This window comes from Sinohyriopsis cumingii, chromosome 15 (assembly GCF_028554795.1).
Source record: "Sinohyriopsis cumingii isolate HCF-2022 chromosome 15, ASM2855479v2, whole genome shotgun sequence".
Lineage (NCBI taxonomy): Eukaryota > Metazoa > Mollusca > Bivalvia > Unionida > Unionidae > Sinohyriopsis > Sinohyriopsis cumingii.
Genome location: NC_142975.1, coordinates 31,437,291 through 31,461,241, shown reverse-complemented (window position 1 = coordinate 31,461,241; position 23,951 = coordinate 31,437,291). Strand labels below are relative to the sequence as shown.

At 34.0% G+C, this 23,951-nt stretch overlaps 1 protein-coding gene across 1 annotated transcript in view; it reads left to right on the top strand.

Moving 5' to 3' along the window:
- The window catches only part of LOC149781502 (uncharacterized), a 109,752-nt gene that overhangs the window by 77,534 nt on the left and 8,267 nt on the right, over positions 1 to 23,951 (top strand). Inside the window, exons 6-8 of the mRNA XM_089934976.1 lie at positions 5,257 to 5,557; positions 10,465 to 10,610; positions 18,252 to 18,450. Coding sequence (XP_089791102.1) covers positions 5,257 to 5,557; positions 10,465 to 10,610; positions 18,252 to 18,450 — 646 coding nt within the window. The remainder of the gene's footprint in view (positions 1 to 5,256; positions 5,558 to 10,464; positions 10,611 to 18,251; positions 18,451 to 23,951) is intronic.

Below are 23,951 nucleotides of genomic sequence, written 5' to 3'. Positions count from 1 at the left end.
GCAACAGTGAAATAAATTAACAATAATTGTATAAGAACAAAATGAAATTTTTACTGGTCTGCTTTGAAATGTGTTGATTTTGTACTGCATGGCAGGTACCAAATTGGAATCTGTATATACACATCTGTAATGTCAAGAAATTATTGGTTGCTAGATGTTTATTTTGAAGAAATTAGATATTAAAACTTTTAAAGAAATTAGTAATTGGGTAATTCAAGGTATATTGAGGTTGTTTTCAAAATTTGCAGAGTTGCAGTAGCTCCGTTAATAAGATCGTTGGACTTGTACTCCAAGAATCCTGAGTTTTATATCTGCTAGGGGTAAAGAGATACATCCCGTTAGGAAAAAGCTGCAGTAAAATTACAGTTTTTTTACCAGTTTCTTTGAAACTAATTAAATCCAGTTAAATTGCCATTTACCTAGTAACTGTTAACTAATTTGCATATAATAGTATTGTAGCTTTCAGTAAAGCTGCACTTAAAAATGGAGTGAAATTGGATAAAATATGTAAATGAGGTAACCAGTTTTATCATGTCACAAAAAAAATACAGAAAACTGATGACATTCCAGTTTAACGATGTCATAAAAATGCTACAGAAAAACTGCAAAATTAATGTTTCCAAATAAGGAATGCAGTTTTATGATTTCACAGATAACTATAGAACTGAGTCAGAAACCATACAGTGTGATTAAATGTTACCAAATAAACTAAAAGAAAACTTGATAGGTATAGAAGACAGATATTTCTCGCTCATATCTCCCACACCAAAATTGGCTACCCTCTTGTACACAAGAGTCTTTATTTTGGTGATCCCATGTGTTAGCAAAAAAAATTTTGATCCATGTATATCATTTTATATATGGGCACTTTTTATAGAACTCATTATACACTCTTACTTGGTGTTAATCATAGTTCGCTTGGGGATCTTTAAAATCTGTGAATAAAGCAAAGGAAACAATATGGAAAGATTGAATTTCAAATGCATAATGGTTTGAAATGTCTATTATAATTGCTTAAAAAAGTATTTATCCAAGTTAAACATTCATTTGTACTCTTGAACAATATATCAGTAGTTTCTATTGTAGCATTTTAAAGTTTGTTGAAATGAGACTTCTTTTTATTGGATTAGCATGAGATTCTGTTCAGTTTCTTGTGTAATAACACTTTGTGTACAAAATATATTCTATTTGTCATTTGTTTTTTTTTTAAATTAAGCACATATAGCGAAATAGAGACTCAGCAGATGTATCATGTAGATGATATCCACTGTATTGTTAAGTGAAGATGCGAGAAAATTCAGACTGATAGAAAGGCAATCTCTTTAGTCTAAGGAATATCTCGGCTGTGTTCTCGAATATGTTGTAAACTCTTGACATTTTGATTCTTTGTGGCTGTAGATACTTTTTACTTACTTCCACATGCATGTAATTTTATTAACTGTGATATTGTAGCTTCAACATGGTTGAGGCTAGGATCTGGGTCCATGCTTTATAACAAAGCAAACAAAACTATGATCAAAGACAAAAAGATGACTGTAGTTGATACCTACTACCTAAGAAGATGAACTTTTTGTTTCAAACTTTGGATAAATTCTTGTGATGATAAGTTGCTTGGCCATGGGGCGAAGGCACAAGTAATTTTTATTAAGGTTTTGGTTAAAGGCCCAATAGTGCTGTTATGTGTAAAAAGTACATGCTAAATTGTCTAAATAATACTGAATCTTGAAAAATATATCAACCCATGTTATTTCTCCCTCAAATCGAGAAACACTGCCATTTTTCACATGCATACAAGTGCATGCAGTCTTGTTTTGCAACATCTGTGGGTCAAATGATTTGAGTCAAAACCTGGAACACACTATTTGATGACATTAGCCGTGAAACCTCAAGAAGCCAACACCATGCTATGTCGGATATGATAGTTCTCCTTATATGACAAGTTTTAGTTATTTTATTTGGGGTTCTGTTCCAGATTAGTGATCCTGAGTATTAAAAACTTTTCTTAAAGAGTTCTTTATTTGGTTTTAAGATGGAATGTTTGTTAGCTTAATCGATCGTAAATTGGGAGTGTTGCCTTGTTTTCTATCATGAAATAGTTCATTGGGATATAATGGGACTATATTGTTTGAAACTTTGTGTGTAAGCCTAGATAATTGATTTAGTAATAACTGGAATATTCAAATACAATTTTCTACACTGGTTTCTGGAGTGATAACTGAACAGGTATACAAATCTGTTCAAATGTTTTTTTAAAGAATGAAATATTCTTTCACAGGACCACTCCGGTGGCCTAGTGGTTAGGACATCTGCCTCAGAAGCAGGAGGTTTTGGGTTTGAACCCCCGCCAAGTCATACCAAAGACTTATAAAAATGGTACTAACAGTTGCCTCGCTATGTGCTCAGCATTAAGAGGATAGTGTTAGGACTGGTCAGTCTGGTGTCAGGATAATGTGACTGGGTGGGACATCATTCTACATGTCTGTGGCATGATGCCCCAGTGCTAAACATCACTAAAAACTGCCATACTGCAGACATCGTAGTGATATGACAGAAAAATTGTTTAAGCTATGTTAAAAATCCTAATCACACTTTCACAAGGCGTGTAAGTCTTGGTGCTCAAATGAGGCAGTTCTTGCACTGGCCAGAGTGTAGACCTGGGATGTGCTGGTCCTGTGCGAAGATTATATGAGGAAAGCAAATTGTTATGCAGCATATTGATTTGATTGATAATATAATCAAGGATCTCATTATATTTGTACTTGTTGTCCCTTTTGGTTTAAAATTTAAAAAAAATTGAAAATAAATAAGCCACTATTGCTTCCAACTTGTGAACAGTTTGCAGTAATTTTAAATTAGAATGCACAGTTTTCATCTGTAGCCAAGGAAAATGAAATTTGTGCAATTGTTGTGGTTAAGAAAGAGCACCCAGGAATTGTTTAGACATCACCAGATTTGTTTTACATTTATCTTATAAGCATGTACTACACAGTACAGAAACAATTTTTGTACTCTAATAAATTTTTAGCAATCATTAGAGCATATACATTGCTTTGTTTTCCCCCTCAGTGGATCGCATTTCTTTCTTCTTGTTTTGAGTGTGTTCATGTTTATGTGATGAAATTATGCATGTCTAAATGTAATTCTCTGCATAATTTTAACCTTCTTTTTACATGTATTAGCATGGTAAATGTTGAACACCAATATTTGTAATAAATTCATCCTCTGATGAAATTCTAATGTGTAATGTGTCGGTTTATAACACCACTGCTATATCTCACCCCTTCACCTGTTGCACATTGAGATCTGTTTCATGTTTTCCTGCAGTGACTAAAGATATAAAATATTGTATAAAAAAAATTCTTGAAGTTTTAATGCTATTGATTTTTATAGCTTGGACCTTTTATAGGCTTGACCATATATCATCTGACAGTTTGTTCAGACATTATAAGCTACCAGGGTTGCAGGAAATATGGCAATGGACAAACACACGACATATAACAATATCTCCATGGGCCTTTTATAAAAGAAATTGGGATTTATTACTAATTCTATTATTATTATGTCATTATTATTATTCAGGTGCATGTAAGTGAAAATATTAGAGGGTCTATTTGCAGTTACATGATAAAAGAAGCAGCTATAATTATTTCCCAACTTGCAGACTGCATGACAAACTGGAGTAAATACATATTTCTTGCCAGCCTCAGAATCGTGTCATAAAAGCATCCTCAAACGAGTTCCTGGCAATTCTGAATTTATTATTAGTTTTCTCATTTCAAACTCATTTGATTCTTTACAGAAATCAAACAGTGAAATGCCATTCGTTGTGGTTTATTCCCTGGAAACAGAATTTTACATGATGTACATCCTCAAAAATAAGGTCAACATAACAAATGTTAGTCAAAAGGCATATTGTGTTGTAAGAGAATCATCTCCCGTTCCCATTTTGTATCTAGCAGTATGCATTATTAAGCCTAGGATTTATTATTAATTTTTTAAAAACATAACTAGTAATTTTTTCATCTTTTTGTATCTGTGCAAGAAGTCAGCGTAATACGCTTATCAGCAATAGGACACTACCCATATGTGCTTGTCTTCCACCCATGTTTGGCCTTTAGAATATACAAATAACCCATCCAATCACCAATATTCAAATGAATCTCATCTTTATATAATACAAGCTTTCCTTTAGCTTGTTTACCTGTTAGACCTCTGTACAAAGGCTGGTCTGCCTCCATCCCTCTTGATTACCTTTTCACCATGGTGTGGAGGTGTTGTGTTAATCATTGGCAGAATTCATTGAACATATAATGTCGCTACCCTTTGAGCAATACCAAAAAAAATTGAATAATCAGCGACTTATTTGAGTGAGTTAAAGGTGTAACCTGTTGTTTTAAACTGAATATTTGAACAGTATTTAAACCTAATATTGATCATTTCAAAGAGCTGCTAATTTGTTAACCCCTTTGTCTGTCAGGAGGTAGTACCCTACTTCTGAGCTCTGTAGCGTCATGGTCATTTAAGATACATCACACTGAGTTGTATTACAGAAAAGTAGTGAGATGTAGCTCAACAAGGATACTAAATAATCTGGACATTCTTCTCATGTTGCAAAATACAGAGGGAAAAACATTTTTTGAGTCCTGATTTTTTTACACTAAAATTCGCCAGAATCCGATTTTGTGCCCAGATTTGAGACTTTCTGGCCTCAGATCGAAAGCAGACTGGTCTGAACTGCACACAGGCAGGCGAACCTTTGTGCGAGCAAAATAGCCAATGAAAATGACTTGTCTAACACAACTAGGCATCAGGCTAAATGGAAATATTTTGCACAAAGATTTATTTGGATGTATTCAGAAGCAGCCCCCAAATGTTTCCTACTCAGTTATCGGGCAAAAGTACCAAAATCTCCAGGGGTTAATGAGAATGAGTTAATGTTACGTAGGTTTTGTTTTCAATATCAAGTCCTTTATTTCATCAGTTAGATTGTAGGAATGGTGAAATTTATGAAAAACTGTTGGGCCTTTAAAGGTTCTTTTTTGTCATTTGCTTTTGTTTCCAAAACCTCTTTATTGAGTTTTTCATATATGGAATGGTTTATTATGAACCTAAATCAATTTGTTCTGTACTGTGCTTGCTGGCCCTTTTTGAACTTTCTTGCAAGACCACACACTTTACAGACATGTTTTGTTGTGGGTTGACATTCATGCCTTGATTTACCTTTTATATTCATGTGTGTCAATTTTTTTCTTACAGGTTCGTCTTGGTGGCTCTGAAACAATGGTGAAACGAGCTTTGTACAACACAGTAATCAGAAAGAGGGCTGTTAATGGAACAGTTTTCTTCAGTGATGTTCGAATTTTAGATGTCACAAAAAAAGTTCGATTGAATTTAACAATGACCAACCCAAACTTTCCTTTTATCCGTGAACCTGATATTTACCGTGACTTGGCAAGCAAAGTTATTTTTATAGAACATGGACTCTCCTTGTATTACGTGAATATATCATGGGGAACAGATCCAGCACTTCTTATTTCTGATCCAATAGAGGTTCTGGGTAAGTGATGCATGCAAGTCATTATCAAGATGCTCAGATATCAGTATTATGTGCCAGGATAGTTGGGGCAGGACTGGAGGAAAGCACTAGCCTTTGATGCGGGATTGTACACCCTTGTACTTGCAGGAATCAGATACCGTAGCTTGATGTATATGATGCATACTAATATATATATGCACCTCAGAAAAAGTTTATTCAGTATTATCAAATGCATTCACTGCCTACTTTAAAAATTTCCATGGTTTCAAGCAATTTTTGTTGTAAAACATTGTGCTGTGTTGGATTATGCATTGGTTTTGTTTTCTTGTTTTGTTAATCCTGCTTTCGGATGTAGTGAATGGTTTAGCAGTAAAATGTCTCGATTGGTCAAAGTCAGGAGGTTTCCAAGAATCTGATATTGCACCAGTCATTAACTTAGCTTTTCTTTGAATAATTATGAAATATTAATAAGCTAAGATTACTAATTGACAGTGGCTTGATATTCACAGAGGGGGTATCATATCACCCATTCTTTTTCTTCATTTTATAGTTTCTGCATTGGTGCAACAATCTCCGTGTCAACATAAAAATCAGACCCATTCCCAGCAGACTCAATGTCTTGGCCAACACTATACAGGAGAGGTCAAGTCCTTCACAAAGAATGTTCTCTCCATCAAATGGTTTTCATGCAGATCTGCACACTTTGGCATTTGACTACTCCCTACAGTCCTGATACCAAAAATAATCCAGAAGTTATGGGGTCTTAAATGTAAGATGATTCTGAAAGCTACACTCAGATGGGGCAAGTCCTGGGTCACCAATCTACTGGACCTAGCAATAGATCTTCCCAAGAAGATTCTGGCCAACCCAGATCTTCTCAAGGAACCACTGTCACAGGTGTTCCATCTTTGTCTGCTTCTTCTGCATGCTTGGCTCTTGCCAGGACAGCCTTTTAAGGCAAATAATATAAACCTTTGATTGTGGAGAGAATGTTGAGAGCAAGAAGGCCTTCGCTTGGAAAGTGGCATGTTTTCAGGGAGTGGTGACAGACCAATAACATCTTTTTAGTGCTTCGATCCCTAAACTGGCAGACATTTTTTTTCTTTGGCTATTTGAGGAGAAACAGTTGGCTCAGTCACTATCAAATGTTACTTCTCCACGATATCAGACACATTCCGGCATCATGGTAGTCATGATATTGGGCATGATAAAGACCTATCAAATCTTCTAGCCAATTTTGATTTCACTTGACCAAAATCTATCACTCTGCTTCCAAAATGGAACCCATCCTGTGGTTTAATGTGGCTCATTTCGAATAAATGTCGCTAAAGTTAATGTCAATCAAGACATGTTTTGCTGAAGTTAAAATCATACAAGAAATGTTTCCTGATAAGTTTAGCTTCCACATGCAGGATAAGTGAGCTACGTAACCAAAGAGGTGTCATTTACTCGCTGTCTTCCATAGATAGGTAAAGAGCAGCAGCCATGCAACATCTTGTTTGTGCACTCAAGCACTACCTGAAATGCACAGAGACTAGTCATGGGATACACAAATAGCTCTTCTGGTGAAGACTAGGAAAGAGTAAATCACCTCTCAAGTTTTTATTTGAGCTATAATAGAAGCTGTTGGCTGGCATGCAGTCTGTCTTCTGTAGCTTTTTTATCTCAGAGATTTAGCATTGCAGAGGCAAACCTTGAATCTGGTAGGTCCGGTAGTAGGAGCACAAATGGCCCCCAGGCCCAATTGAAATAATCAACAGAGCCTGTTAGCTTTGCTGGATTTGACAGTAAAATTTTGTGGGTAAGAAGGTTTAAATATTCTTCTTAACCATATGCAAGGGTCACAGGTCACAGGTCAAGTGACCATAGGCTGCATTGCTTATGTACTTAGGAGAGCAGATTATAGTTTGCATGAGGGTTCCAACCATCATTCCCTAGAAGAATACCAGAGGTAGAGGTTGGAAGCTCAGCATTCTGTTCTTCTGTTACCAAGTCTCCTATCGTGATTTGATGTGATTTGGATTTTTAATGTAGCTTAAACAATTTTTCAGTCAGACCGCTATGATGTCTGCAATGTGGCTGTTTATAGTGATGTCTATCACCGAGGCATCATGCCGCAGACATGTAGCATGTGAGTGGGAAGTGTATTTGGCAAATTTTAAAGTAAATTATGTTTCTCCGACAATACTTACCTTATCACATTACTTAAAACCCTCCCAACCACCACGCCATGCAAGTATCCTCGTCATTATATCGTTCAGCTAAAAACTAGCAACACCTGTCAGTGGTAAGGGGAGGTAATTAACAAGAGTTATTGCCCATTGTCTATTGAGATGGGCAGGAATAAACATGTTTTTTGTTTTTTGGTAGGGCTGGATTTGCAAGGTAGCAGGCAAATATTCCTAATGTAATGTGATTTCGTAAGTATTCTGGAAAATCTCAGCATATATCAAGTTAACCATGAAAGTTTAACTTTGTTTCAAGTTGGATATGCCTGGACTGCCATTTAAACCGTGATGTTGATCCGTACCTGCTGAAGAATGAATGTATCCAATAAAGTTCTCTTTCTTTCTGATTAATGTTACTGTAAGAGAGCTCTGGATCAGATTGGATGGTTTCGATTATGATACTGAACACAGTTTATGTTGGGGTCAGATTGTTTAAAGCGTATAGACACAGCTCACTGTTCTTTTAGTCTCAATTTTAATTCCCTTTTTAGTCCCACCTACATATTTTTTGCCATAGAGATGGCTGGTGAGTAACTAAATAACATTACATGTAGTACAGAGACCTCTTAACTTTGAAGGAATTTTTTGGAGGTTTTTAAATGTGATTCTAAAGATTCAGATTATTTCCTTTTTGGTACCACTTGTGAAAATAGTCTGCCATTTTATATAGTTTTAAAGATTTTGATCATGGTTTCCTAGCTTATTTATATAATGCGATTGAGTGGTTAAGTAATAGTAAACACTAGGCTTGTTAATTTCTGAAACAGGATTTTCCAATTGTTTTTTTAAAACTTGGTTTCAAACCTAGTATGAAGGCAGACAGCAACAATTAGTTTCTATTTTAAATAAACTTTTAGATAAGAAATTGATAATCACAGGCTTTCCACAAGAAACGGTTCTTGGTCTTGTATCACTTGTTTAGGCTCGAATAAACAGTAACATAAGAAAGAGTGAAAACAAGAAGCTTTGAAAAATACAATAATTTCTTTCCCTGGAAAAATGAAACAAATGTGAACTTAAGATTTTATAGAATCAAATAAAAAATAATCCAAAAATAATCTGAGAATAAAATTTTAGTGGATCTAATAACAAAATGTTCTATTGATTTCACGTTTGAATCATGATGAAGAATCCAAGATGGAAGACAGTGACGTATGCTACAGTCTGTAGTTTTGAAGTCTACAGTACCATGTAGAAATTAGAATTATCACTCCGGTTTCTGATAGCTGAATACATTTTTATAAAAAAAACTCCTTGTTCCACAAAATTACATGAGCACACATTTTCCAGAAAAATAAAAGAATTAATCCTTTTGAATCCAAGTGATTTGAAATGACTCCAAACCAAGTAATTTGAAATAACTCCACACAGCACGGCATATTACCAACAGTTTAACAGCCCAGCTTCTACTTATCAGTTCTCCAAAACATGGGTTATATGGGCTTTCTAAAACGTAAAGAAGGGTCACGTGATCATCTTCTAGAAGTTTATTGAAGCAAGTACTTGTTACAGGTAATTTTTACCCAGCGTGACCCTGACGAAAACTAATCTTTTTTTCTCTAAGAAAAAAAAAAAAAATAATTGTTTATATCTTAAAGACAAGGTCCCATCACGGCCTAAGAAACAACCAATCATTTTGAAATAAAATAGAACTTGTTCACAAAGGTTGCTACAAATTCTGAAATAAGGTCAGTATTTAGATCAACAACTGGTGTCTATAAGGTCAGACTATTTTCTAAAATAATATCATCTCTAGTGAATAAATTTACATTACAATATCATGTAATGAAAAATAAAATTTTTTAAAACTGACAAACAATTAAGTTGAAATAAATATATATCTAATCAAATATACATAACATTGGACAATTACTCTTCATGCTATATGTCAAAGTTATACCATATAACATTGGATCAAGCAGCCATGAGCTTGGCACTAAAACAAATCGGGAATTGGTTAAAGAGAATAACTGATATGAGCTCAGTGGTATGAAGATAAATGCAGCTAAATCAAAAGTCATAATCATATGTAGATGAGGAAGAGTAAAAGCTGAGAATGATGACATCCAAGTAATGTTAAATGGAATGGACGGAAAACAGTCTGAAAATGGAAAAACTTGGTATCATGACAGACGATATCTTGTGCTTGATAAAGCAAGTTAATAATGTCACTAAAAAAGTAAAGGCGCTGCTTTATTTCTTGAACAGAATAAAATTTCATCTCTGTCAAGAGCAGAGAAAGATATTCAACAATGCCTATATCATGCCACATCTAGAATATTGTTGTTCTAGCTGTGGATATGACCATCTAGACAGCAGACTCATAGGAGGTTCTCAGCAGAGAAGAGTATTTAGACAAAAATAAAGAGTAACCACAGAAACCATCAACATATTAATGCATTTGAAAGAAGACATATTTTGGGGATTTTGCTTTGAATACAGTTTTAAAAGAATGAATGAGGCATAAAAAGAAATGGATAGTTCTGTGTTAAGTACATATTGAACTATAGCTGTTTCTCCCCTCCCTTTCTTTTACTTATTTCCCACTTATTTTGGTGACAAGGGGGAGCTTCCACCTTTTGATAAAATCTTGGCAGCAGCTCTGCTTCATACTTCTCAACAGTTGCATGAAATGTGGAATGGTTATCTTTATTTCCGAAATAGTAACTTGAGGGTCTTCTGTTATATTTTTCTTTTTAGCTCAGGAAGCTAAACATTTAGTGCTGCTAAATGCTGATGATGTCAAGGTGAAGCAAGGTGCCAATTTCCCCATTGAAGATAAAATTATTGTTGAAATACGGGATTCTTTAGGACGACGAATTTACTCTGGACCAGATTCAAGTCTGGTAAGTAGCCCCCTTTTTAGTAGCCAGCATTACACAGGTTTTACTTTTGCTTTTGTTTGGTGATACAGCCATTCATCTGATCATGATTGCCTCCCACTGCTTTAACTACTGTGAATTCACTCTATTTTAATAGCACTTGCTACTATTGCATTCCCTATCTTTCCAACGTGTATGATTCTTGCCTAACAGGAAGTTTTTGAACCTTCTTCTTGTGCACCATTTGCTTCTGCCATACACGCTTGACATGGTTTTAGGTGCAAAATAAGCCACATTGAATAATATCCAGGTCAACTACATGGCTATCTCACAAATAAAAATCATATTTGAAAATACATTCACTTGAGTGCAAGTTACAATCGTTTTGCTAGCATGGGTTACAAAAAGTATTAATAAAGCAAGTTATTGTAGTGTGTACTATTTACCCGTAGACATCAATGCCCGTTTGTAATAATTGTAACTACAGATGCCAAGCAAATAGAAGCCCAGGTGGTGAATAACATAACTGGTAGTGCGCAGTAAACTCATTATTTTAATTTGTTGACAGGACATAAAAGACAAAGCAAGCCAACCTCAGAAGCCAATTTTAGATACTTTTAAGCAGATTTTTTTAAAGGATATCAATACAAAGGTTTTTTTATTGCAAAGCAAGGAGACCTTGGAAACTAATTTTTTATTCTTGTAAGTGTGCCAATTTTTTTTTAAATATACAAAGTTGGCTGAGTAAAGGAAGCCAACTTTGGTTCCTTTTCATTGGTATTCACAGGAGTTTTGAAAATAAATTGAAACAATGGAACAATTTTTAAAGTGACAAAATATAGAGTTTCATGCAAGGACATTGATGACTCAGCATTGCCCAGAATATTAGGAGACAATAAAATCATTTGATATATTCATGAAGGCCAGAAGAGAAGATAGTTTCACCAACAATATGATCATTAACAGGAATGAAATTCTAGTGTATTTTGGTCTCATTCCTGGATGAACTGACAATAAAATGGGGGGTTAAAAGTGCGAGAATAAGGTGACTGATGCAGATTTGAAGAAATCTTGACTTTAGTCCTTGCAGTTTCTGCTTCAGATCTGTTGCTTCTAACAAAAAAAATTCATGGCATGAGAAAGCTTAAAAGAAATATTCATGCACCGAAAGAATGGATTTTGCAAGTGCAGGAAAAGGGTTGTGTTGATGAGATGCTGCTGCAGTGGATTACAGGGTCTTATCTCAAGTTTTATCTTATTATAATAAAATTTCTCATGGAGTGCATTTTCAGTCATATAATTTTCGAATGATTTAAAAGGTGTCCCACAACTTACAAATTGAAAAAACTGTGTCCCAGAACATAAAGGGCACAACAAAATTTCTTTTAAAATTAATTTATGGTGTCCCAACAAATACAGTGTCCCAACATATACAATGAATATGGTATCAAGAGAGCTTACAAGTCCATTACTGATAGGAACAGATCTTTCATGAAAATTATTGCCAGGAAGTTCATGCCATTTCTGTTTTGTGGGCCTATCCAACTTGTTAATCTTTGGAAGATGTGATGAAAACCAGAATTTCTCTCTCACACTACTTTCTCCTTTTAAGTTTGTTTGTTGGCCAATCAAAGCAACATCATTTCATCTGGGTCTAATTGTCATGGCTTAAAAAGTGACCTATGTAGATTTTATCCTTTAATAGTCCCTATGCTTCAGTGAGGGTGAATATTTATTGTCTTGTTTTTTGTTTTAATTGCCAGTTTTAGGATTATCAGACCTCTGACAAAACTGATAAATTTTGCTATGCAGTAGCAACAGGTACGGCATTACTTGTATTAAATGAATTATTTTTGTTGGGGGGAGGGGAGGTAAAAGTAATTTTGATGATTTACAACTTATCTGTTGGTATTGTCAGATTCCCTCCATCCTCACCTCACTGATGTCCCACTTTAGGCTGCTCACGGAAAATAATGAAGAGGGCCTGTCATCATTTTCTGAAATGTATGGGATTCTCATACAGGGTCGATCCAGTGTACTGGAAGATTTTGGTTTCCCCTAATGGGAAGATGGAATATTTGTCATTTGATTCAGTATAAATACTATCTATTCAGTAGAAATAGATTAAGTATTTTGTAATTAAATTGTTAGGACTGGTCGACCTGGTGTTAGGAATATGTGACTGGGTGGGACATCATGCTACATGTCTGCAGCATGATGTCCCAGTGCTAGACATCACTATAAACTGACACACTGCAGACATTGTAGCAATATGACTTAAAAATTGTAAAAGCTACCTTAAAAATCCAAATCACACACACACATAACTAAATTAGTTCCTACCCACCCACAAAAATCTTCATTTTCACGAGTTTGAAACCTTTTCCTTCGTAGATTTATATCAGAGACCATGTATTCAAGCGGTTTAAAACTTCATTTTGAACATATATGTATCCTTATGAACCATTTTATTGTCATACTTAAATGGATGTAAAATCATAAGTAAGATGGTGAATAAGTGTTGAGAAGAGGGTTGAGTGTTGCATATGCATCCTTAAACATTGATGTTATATTTTTATAAAGTTCAGTTTATGCAGAGAGGGTTGTCTCATGAGCACAATACAGAATACTGTAAATCCACAAAATTTTATATTTTCATGCCACTATTGCAATCTAGCAGTGTATGTATATGGTATCCACTATATTTGTCCATTTCATTTTGTAACTGTATTCATGACACAATATTTTTATATTTATTTGGATTTTGATAATTTGAAAATTTAAAATTAAATATTACCCACTGTCAAGTGAAGGATTAATGTTGTTTACCATGGACGTTGACTAGTACATACATGTCTTTCATTTTCTTTTGCGAATTTGAACAACCTGCATATTGTATTATAGTTTGTGTTTTTCTTTATATGCACTGTTTGTGCTTGGCGCAGTAGTTGGCTCATCTTGGATGACATAACCAGCAGGAAAAAGTTCTTGAACAGTTTCCAGGTGTATTGAACTGTTTAGGAGATGCACTTTGTCCATGGTCTATGATGCCAGGTGGAGAAATTTTTGTGATTGGTGCTGTGGGAAAAATGTCAATCCTTTGTAACCTGTTCATCTGAGTGTGTTGAGTGTAGTGACTGATTTTCTTTCGTTCTTTTTTAATATAGGAGACCTTTCCAACATTTTAAAATTTTAAAAAGCCCCAGACATAGATTCTGTCATAGGTGTTTTGAATTGCATAGACTGGTGTTTCGCTTTCTAACTGCTAGATTGAATCTTCTTGTTTGTTTTGTGGTTTTTAACAAAAAATCCATTTGAACCTTTGAAGAGTTAACAGGCAGGCCTATGTGTATGGGGTCAAAAAGGTTACCTGTGTTCTATTTATAGTGTGCTACACTGTGTAACTTTGGTATGATGTATATCAACTGCCCACAAAGCCATAAGCTCTGTGAGTTAAACTGTTAAACAATAATCATCAATCAGAAGAAATTAATGCTGCTTATTCCCTGCTTGACAAACGAGATGTATTGGTAAAGTAACAGAAATTTCATACAAGATTCAGTAATGGATAGTTCCGATTTTGAACGATAGGCTCTGCCCACTTAATTACTGTTGCTGCAGCTCACAGGCTATTGTGAAAATGGAGTGCGGATCCAGTAGCATCAGCAACAGATTCAGTAGAAAATATTTTTGACAATATTTCTAAAACATTCTTTCCTTATTGCAAGATTCTTTCTGATTGTGCATTAAAGAAAAGCTTGAATAACTACACATAATGATATATTCATTAAATTAGTACTTTTGATGGCTAAAATCAGGTCAGAGTTACAACATATTGCTGGTGGTCTATGTGAACAAACTAGAAGATAACATTTTGCTAGAAAAGAACAAAATAACAAAATCTTTCTGATCTTGCAAAGTTATCCATACTTATTAATTATAAGATTTCTAGTATGGCTTCAGTACTTTTTAAAAAACTTTAAATGAAGCTAACGTTATGTACTCATTACATTTATATCATCATTTATAATTGTCATAAAAGAATAAACCAAGTATTTTTATATCTACAGTTAATAATTCTGTAATGTTTAGGAGAACATATATTAAAGGTAATTAAGTAAATAAGCATTTTATACCAAATTGCCCAAGTGACTGAAGGAAATGTTTTAAGTTTTTTATGCCATGGTAACATGTCTCCTCAGTTGGACAGATGAAACATTTCATAAGGGTATCATTGATAAATAAGTAAATTTAAATTATATCAGATCCATGTAAAATGATCATTTATCATAATCTCTTGAAAAGGAAGCTAATGCTAATGGCACATTGAAGTAAGCAACAACATGCATGTTGACGGAATATATTTGCATCTGCTTTGACCTTTGTTTGCTAATTAGTATTCTTATGTGTTTAGGCTCTAGTAAACAGTAACAAAAGAAAGAGTGAAAACAACATGCTTTGAAAAATTTAACAAATAATTTATTTCCCTAGATAAACACCGTAAAAATGAAAAAATAAGAACTTAAGGTTTTAAGAATCAAATCCAAAAATAATCAAAGAATAATCCACGAAATAAATTTTAGACATCCTAGTAATGAAATGTTCTAATGAATTCAGGTTCGAGTCCTGACAAAAAATCCAAAATGGAAGGCGATGACGTATACCATAGCCTCTATATTACTGATGTGTCTACAGTCCTTTGTTGCTTCACAAACAATATTCCGGTGTTTGAATTTCCAAATAAAATTTAAACAAACATCTTTGTCCAAGAATTCTGTATGAGCACTCAAATATTTCCAGGAAAAAGATTTAATCTTTTAGAATCCAAATAAGTTGAATAAACATTAAAATATAACTCCAAACTGGTCACAACAAAACGAACACCTTACGTCCCAGTGTTTAGAAGCTCGACTTACTAATTTCTCTACAGACAAAGGTTATACAGTAACTTGAGACGTAAAACAGATTCCTGGATGAGGGTCACTTGATCACATTCCTGAACATTTTAGAAGGTATTCACATGTCTAAGATCACGTATTCCGGTACAGTCTCGATTTCACTATCATCATTCACACATTAAAATTGAGTTTAAAAAAAGTTGTTTACTTGATTCTCAATCAAGGCCAGGAACTAGGTCAGCAAAAGATACAAAGTTTGGTGTTTATGATTAAACAGTCAGGTCAAACTATTTCTGGAAAATATCAAAATCCTAGTAAACAAAATTACATTACTTTGACATGTAATGAAATTAGAAATAAAATGGTTTAAAAATTTACAAACAATTAAATCAGATATAAATTAAATCAAATATACATAAAGTATGACTTGTTTTATTGGTGTTATAACATTTTGCAGGTGTTTTAAAATCAATAATTTGCAACAGGTTTGTTTTATTTGAAGTTGAAAGAACAAAATATATATTGGTGGTGGGATATAGAGGATTTATAGTCTCAAGCCTTATAAAGACAAAATAAATATATTAATACTGTTTCACCTCTTCATCAATCTGAATAGTTTTTGAAAACCTTCCTTAATAAAAACCGTATCCAAAATAATTAAATTTAAAATTTTGAACTCGTTTATGTCTAAATCCAATTTTGTAATGATATGTATGAACAGGATTTGGGACAATCAAGACTTAAAAGTTTAGGGAGGTGTTTTGTCAGCATGACACGAGTTAAAAGTCAATGCTCAAGTTTAAAAATGTTAATAGAATCATCACTAATGAAGCATGATACAGGATTCCACTATTCCAAATTCAATTTTTAAAAGAAAAACCAAGGTAATAAAAGTACAAAAATAAACAACATGTATACACAAAGTTTCTCTTTTGCATGTAATATTATGGCTCCAATAAGATATACAATTTGAATATAAGCATAAAATTAGCATAAAATTCTATTCACCATTTTAACAAGCATATCAAATGCTATCATTATTTAAAAAGTTTTGTGTATTTATATATGAAAGATGATTATAAATAATGCGTCACTTCCAATACAGACATTTTTTTCATGTTGGTGATTGGTTTGAGAATTTATTTTAAAAAATCCCTCTTGCATCCTGTCAGAAGAACAACAATGTGCATCTCATGTGCTACCAAGCACCATGACAAAATCATTTTTCTGATAAATTTTCATTGATTTTCTGCATAATCTTTTAATTTCCTGTGCAATATAATACAAGAATAGTCAAGCATGGTCTCATGTTTGTGAGCAAATGTGGATAGTAATGCGTAACTATGCAATGAAATTAATACCTACTTTTGATTGGTCAATGTGCCCAATTTGATGGACAGGTTGGAACTATCCATTGATAGGTAAAGTACGGAGATGCTATCAGGGTGTGTGATTTTGTGAATTGTGCAAAGTTTGTACAAATTTGCACCTTTGGAGAACAGTGACGTGTGAGAATCTGCAAATCTGAGTATACAATTTTTATTTAACCGTTCTTGTCACCACATCTGTTTTTCCGATAGGCAACTGTAACACATCCGAGTTCTTTAATCATGATATAAATGGTTGCTAAACTAAATTTGATTGGTACATGTACCCTGGAACAAGTATTATGGTGTAGTTTGAACCTTCCATCAAGGAAGTCTTACAAATGAGTGTTTAAAATACAAAAGCTGCTTGGAAAACCCAAAATATCTCATTCCCGGCATGGTTCATTTTCTGATTATGATTTTGTTCTACAAATACTGACTGATGATAGTAATGATGATAATAATTGTTAAAGTTATGAAATAAATCGGATTGTTGGAACCAGGAAGCAGATAATGGAAATACCATTGAGGGAATTTGAGCCCAAAAATGGTTTTAAATATGAGTCAGATGTACATGTTGGATGGATGGGTATATATGGATGGCATGTCAGTCAATCTCCCTTTCTGCGATATTTCAAAATTATACTTGAAAGGGCAGAATACTGTTGATCCTAATTAAAAAACAGACAAGTTAAAAGTAAAACATAATTTTCATTTTGTTTATCAATCAGTGTAGCCTCGTGGATCATATGCTACAAAACCATATATCCATATGAGGTTTAAGATTAAATAAATAAGGATTAAAAAAAATTAAATTAATATTTATTTGAATATCTCTTTCTGCACCAGCACACTGGCATTGATGGACTAAAAACCCAATATAGCGATAAGGAACAAATAAGAATTGTGGCATAGAGGTTATTAGTAAACTACTTGTTCAAGAAAGCAAGTTTATGTTAGCAAAAAGTCCTAGTTTTGGAGCAGATGTATCCAAAAGAAAATATCTGTGAGCTCTGGAGAATTGTACACGAGTCATTTAATGTTTCCCAACAAATTCAAACTGACAAAGCTAGCTATTTATATACCCCTTCAGAAGGAAGGACAGAACAACATTCATTCACAGATAAAGAACAGAATAAATTACCTTCAACAGTGTTGCCAAGTTTGCCTAAAAATGTTGCCTGAGCTCTAATTACAAAAAATTCTTATATTGCCACAAATTAAGTGTGTCCATCATAGGATGAGAATGTGCAAAATAACTGATTCATTGTGACTACTAATCAGAATATATTCCTTGTTACCTAATATCTGTTTACAATTAATATGTGTAATGGATGTGAGGGGTGGCTTTGTGAGCTAATCTGAGACTCACAAATCATGTTTACATTTTTGTTTTTCAGGAGGTAACAGTTGAAGCTAATCCTGGAAATGTCTGCTTATCTAGTGACAGTACCTTTGTCACAAGTGATGGTCAAGGAATATTCATGGGCTCCATTTGTGAACCAGTAGCATCAGTTTCCTTGATCTTTAAAATAATTTCAATTGTTGGGAATGGGACAAATATTTCGTCACTACCAACAATAGACATGGAAATCACAAGTAAGTATTTTGAAGTAGATGATTTGTGAGAGAGGATATGTCACTGTTTGTAAATGAAGTTTCTACACTCTGTATTAGTCTGGACATACGATCTCAAAACCATGTGAAAATGATGTGGATTTTGGCAGTTACAAAGTTGTATGCGGTTAAAGAAATTAGTGATGCTTAGACAAGAATAATCAGCTGGGACAAATAGTACCGTATTTTTCGGCCTATAAGTTGATACTTTTTGACTTGAATGTCAGGTCCTTGTCTTATACTCCGAATTAACTTCAATATGGATTATGTCGTTGAAATTGCATTGACTTATATATGGATTACAGTACCCGGTATGCTATTAAAATTGCTCTATAATTGGCAAAATCAAAAACAGGTCACATAAAAGTACAAATTCTTGTTAAATTTACTATGTCAATAAATTGTTTTATACTAATATGAATATGATTATATTTATAAGTTTTGTCATTATTTAGTATGCATTTTGTGTGTATTTTCTTATTTCTCAAGCATGAAATGAAAGAAAACAATTAACGTTAAAAAAAAATCAACAGGCTGCATAGCACACTCATGGTCTGTACTCTATAGTATACTGTACTAATTCAAAGCATACTGTTTGTTCCTAAAAAAAGATATGAATAATTTTGTTTGATTCATCCTTTTTAACCATACCTCATTCTTCCTAATCACATTTTAGCAACTGGTCCATTGATATTTGATTTTCCAGTATACTGTTGGACACGTGAGCGATTACCGGTATAGCTGTTTCATTGATATAATTTATCCCACAGTTATGCTTTCTGCTGAATCCCCTAAATCATATGTTTATAATTGTATTTGACAAAGTTTCTCAAATAAATATGGTTTAAACTAAACTACAGTATTTGATGTAATTTTTCGTATACAAAAAAATAATTATTAATTTCAGTGTACAAAAAATTATATGTCTTCTGGATTGACATTGGGAAATTTGTAGCTAGAACAATTAACGAAGCATATGAATCTGGATCATTCTCAACTGTTTTGAGATGAGGCATTATAACTTGCATACCCAAGGATGATGAACCTAAGTAGTACCTAAGGAACAGGCATCCAGTCTACTTAATGCTGTATACAAATTAGCATCAGGATGTAATGCCAGAAGAAAAAATCGGTGCTGATTTAAATAATATCTTGTGATCAAGTTGGTTTTGTAAAAGAGACATTGAAGAAAACACAGGGATAATATATGATATTATGTACATTACAATAGAGTTAAAAATTGCAGGTGTATTATGAATATTTGATTTTGAAAAAAGCATTTGATTTCATTTCATGAGAATTTTTTGATGATGTTTAATTTTTTTATATTTTGGACTAAGCATAAGTCACATGGCTAAAACTTACTATTGTAATATTTTGTCAGTTTAGTCCATCATCTCCATATCTCTTATTATGTGCAGAAATACTGTTGGTGCTATTCAAGAATCAAAATATAAAAGGTATCTAGCTAAAGGAAACAAAATTTTTACTATCACAGTGTATGGATGACACTCTTTTAATTCTTGATGGCTCTTTTGAATCCAAGTAATGCTCTATTGAAGTATTAAACTTTTTGGAAAGAATTTCAGTACTAAAAGTTGACATTGACCAAAAAAAAGAACAGTTGGGATAGGAAGCAAAAAATACAGTTCAGAAACATTTCATCATGGGTTAAAGTTACAATGGTTGACTGAATTTACGTCATAGGGCTTACATTTTTCTGTGGATTTGGATAAAATGGTAAAAATGAATTTTGAAAATAAAAAGATATGATAAAAATGATTAAACATTGGGAAAAGCAAATGACAGTTTTGAAAACCTTATTTATGCCAGAGCTTAATCATTTGTTCATCTCATTACCTAATCATTCATTAAGATTTCATCAGGGAATTAAATTAATTATTTTTCACTTTTATATGGAAATCAAAAGTGGACAAAATTAAAAGAGAGGTTATGATTCAGAATTTTCGTAAAGGCTTGGCAATGATAGATATTGGTAAATTTATATATAAATTTATATTAGCTTTGAAAATAACAGATTCATAGAGTTCTTCTATGTCACAGAAAATTTGTCAGCTTATTTGAATAAGAAATATGCAAGATTAAGCACCTGTTTATTAGAAGATGAAAATGATGATCTTGTCAAAAAGACAACAAAATAAATGCTTTTTGATGTTGTTTTGTACTGGCTTGGAAACTCTTAATACAGAAAAATGCATTTTGGACAGGAGAAGATGCTATGAAAATAAGTTATGTATGAACTCCCTTACAAGTGTGAACAAGGTACCTACCCATTGTGTATAGGAAATGGTCAGGGAACTATTTTTGACTTTGATAGCTTTAAAGCTAAATCATAATGTTATCTCAAAACAAATGTCCGTGCATTTCAAGGTATAATTTGATGTTTAAAATCCTTATCAGGTGTAAAGCTAGACTTAAGTTTTAAGGAGAAGTGACTTCTCCTTCTGGACAGAACAGGGAGAAATGGGAGCAAGCAAGAAATAATATATAATATAAATATATATATATATAGAGAGAGAGAGAGAGAGAGAGAGAGAGACACACTCACATGTTTTATTTCAATTTTAATTATATTTGTTGTATTGGGGGAAATAAATAGAGATGGAGTATGTGGAAAACCTTTTAATTGTTGTTTTCTTCTAGCCAAGTAACTACATCTGTATAATATTATGTAAAATGAAATGGGATATGCCCAGATTAGATGGGTTGAAAGTTTGTATTAAAGACCACTATCATCTGGAAAAATATTTTGCAATAAAATCTGAAAAGAAAGAAGCAATTTTGTTGATGTGGGAACCATTATTCCACCAGTAACTATGAATGACATAATTCAAATGCATGTATAATAGCATCATGTTATGGTATACAGTATGTTTGTATTGTAAGCTAATAGCTAACCAAAAAATATTTCATCGAGTTGAGGGTGAACAGGAACAAATGACTATAATATCACAAAGTCTGTCACCTAGATGCTGTATGTATGTATTTCTCTATTGAAAACAGGATTATGTCCTAAATGAATGTGTGCACGTGTGTATGCATTTGTGTGATTATTATTTTTTCATATACTTCATTTATTGACACTAGATTATGTGAGATTATAAGGTGACCTTGGAATGGTTCTCTGACCCAATGGTGAACCTATTGCAGGGACCGTTTAGAAAGAAATTATTATGTCCTGGATATTGTCAAAAATAGTTTTAGAATCATTTGTCACAGCCTCTTTAGGAGTCTTGAAAGTTTTGTTTCATTTGAATTAGAGGTATTACCCCAAATTACATTGTAATGGTCCTGATATGGCTGAATGTAACTTTTATTTAAAAAATTATCCTATGCTGAAATGGAATATATGTTGTGATTTTCTTGGTATCCAAAAGTAAAACGTTTTTTGAAACATGTTTAATGTGAATAGACCAAGTTGGTTTATTACTATGAATACACCAAATATTTTATCATGAGAGGTCATATTTAAGATTCACACCACGTTGCTGGGCCCTGGTATGCAAAAGAACGCTGTCCATATGACTTTGTTTTCATAGTGGGAATAATGAGTATACGATTGTCAGAAGAGGAGCATAAGTATCTTGCTGGTGTGTACACATGGGTGAGATCGGATAGGTATGTTGGACTAGAGTCCGGCAGTGAAGAGTAGCACAGAGAACAAATTTTGTGTTTGATTCTGGATCGAATGGATAGCCAGTGTAGGGTACAGAGCAGCGGGGAGGTGTGCTCTGATCGTTGTACTCTAAGTATGATCCGAGCTGTGTTTTGAACTTTCTGAAGTTTCTGGAGTAGATATTGAGATGAACCAGACAGAATTTAGTTACAATAATCCAGTCTTGAAAGTACTAATGAACACACAAGTGTTTTAGTGGCATCAACTGAAAGATATTTGCGAATTGAGCTGATGCGTCTCAGCTCAAGATATGCAGCCTTGCATATGTTCATGACATGTTGGTGCAATGTGAGAGTCCTGTCCAGAGTAACACCTAGGTTTCGTACTGATTGTGTGAATTTAATGTTGGTGTTGCTGATATTTATTGTTTGAGGTAAAGGATGTGAATGAGAAAGTCTTTGTGTTGTGATCAGAATGGCCTCAGTTTTATCATCATTCATCTGCAGCTTGTTACATGTCATCCATGATTTCACATCAGAAATGCACCTCTCTACACCTTGGATGGTAGCATCAACTTCAGTTGGGTGGCTAGATTTGTATATTTGGGTGTTATCAGCGTACAATTGGCGAGACACTGGATGATGATCTATGACACTCGAGAGAGGATGAGTGTATAGAATGAAGAGAACAGGTCCATGAACAGACCCCTGTGGAACACCACAGAATAGATCAACTGGGCTGGAGTTCATTCCAGTTGCAGACACAATTTGTGTCCTGTTGACCAAGTAGGGCTTGAACCACGGTAAGGCTGTATCGTGAATGCCAAATACATGCTGGAGACGGTGAAGTAATATATCATGGTCTGTTGTGTCAAATGCTGCAGATAAATCAAGGAGGGTGAGGACTGTAATCTTTCTGCTATCCAACGCAGAGAGAATGTCATTAACTACTTTTAGAAGAGTAGTTTCAGTACTGTGGCAAGGGTGATATGCAGATTGTACATTGCTTAAACGACTGTTTGAATTTAGATGAGGTACAAGCTGGGATAGAACAACCTTTTCTAAGATTTTTGATATGAATGGGAGATTAGAAACTGGGCGGTAGTTCTTTAAATCGATATGGTCTAGTGTTGGTTTCTTCAGCAGAGGCTTTACAATGGCAGTTTTGAAAAATGATTGGAATTCCCCAGATGAGAGAGAGTATTAATAACATCCGTTAGTGAAGGCAATACTGGATCTAAGCACTCAAGCAGCAGTGATGTTGGAATTGGATCAAGTTCACATGACTTTGGTGCACTCTTCATCCGGATTGTACGTACGAAATCCATAGAGACAGGTTCAAATGCTGCTAATGGTTGCTGCTCAAATTCTGTATCCCAACTGTATGGTAACGACGAGTCAATTGAAATTGTGGTGTCAAGCTTATCTCTAATGGTTTGCACTTTGTCATGGAAGAAATTTGCAAACATGTCCGGAAGGTCGACTGGAGAGAAGGTAGTTGGAAGTGGTGTTGATTTGTTCCTTGACATTAGCTTGCTAGTAATCTCAAATAGCTCTTTGCAGCTGGAACTTTCCATGATCTTAGTAGTGTAGTGGGCTGATTTCGCTGCATGGACTACATTTGTGACATTCTTCTTAGTGACTTCATAGATTTGCTTATGAATAGTGAGTCTGGTGGAAAGCCAGAGCCACTGAGCTTTATGGCGGTCTCTTTTAGCGGTGCGAAGCTGGTCCCTAACACTGCTATACCATGGAGAACACTTTTGAAATGATACTCTGCACTTGGTAGCTGGGGCATGTTTGTCAAGCAATGAATGCAGACACTTATCGAGTTGTTCTGTGGTAGG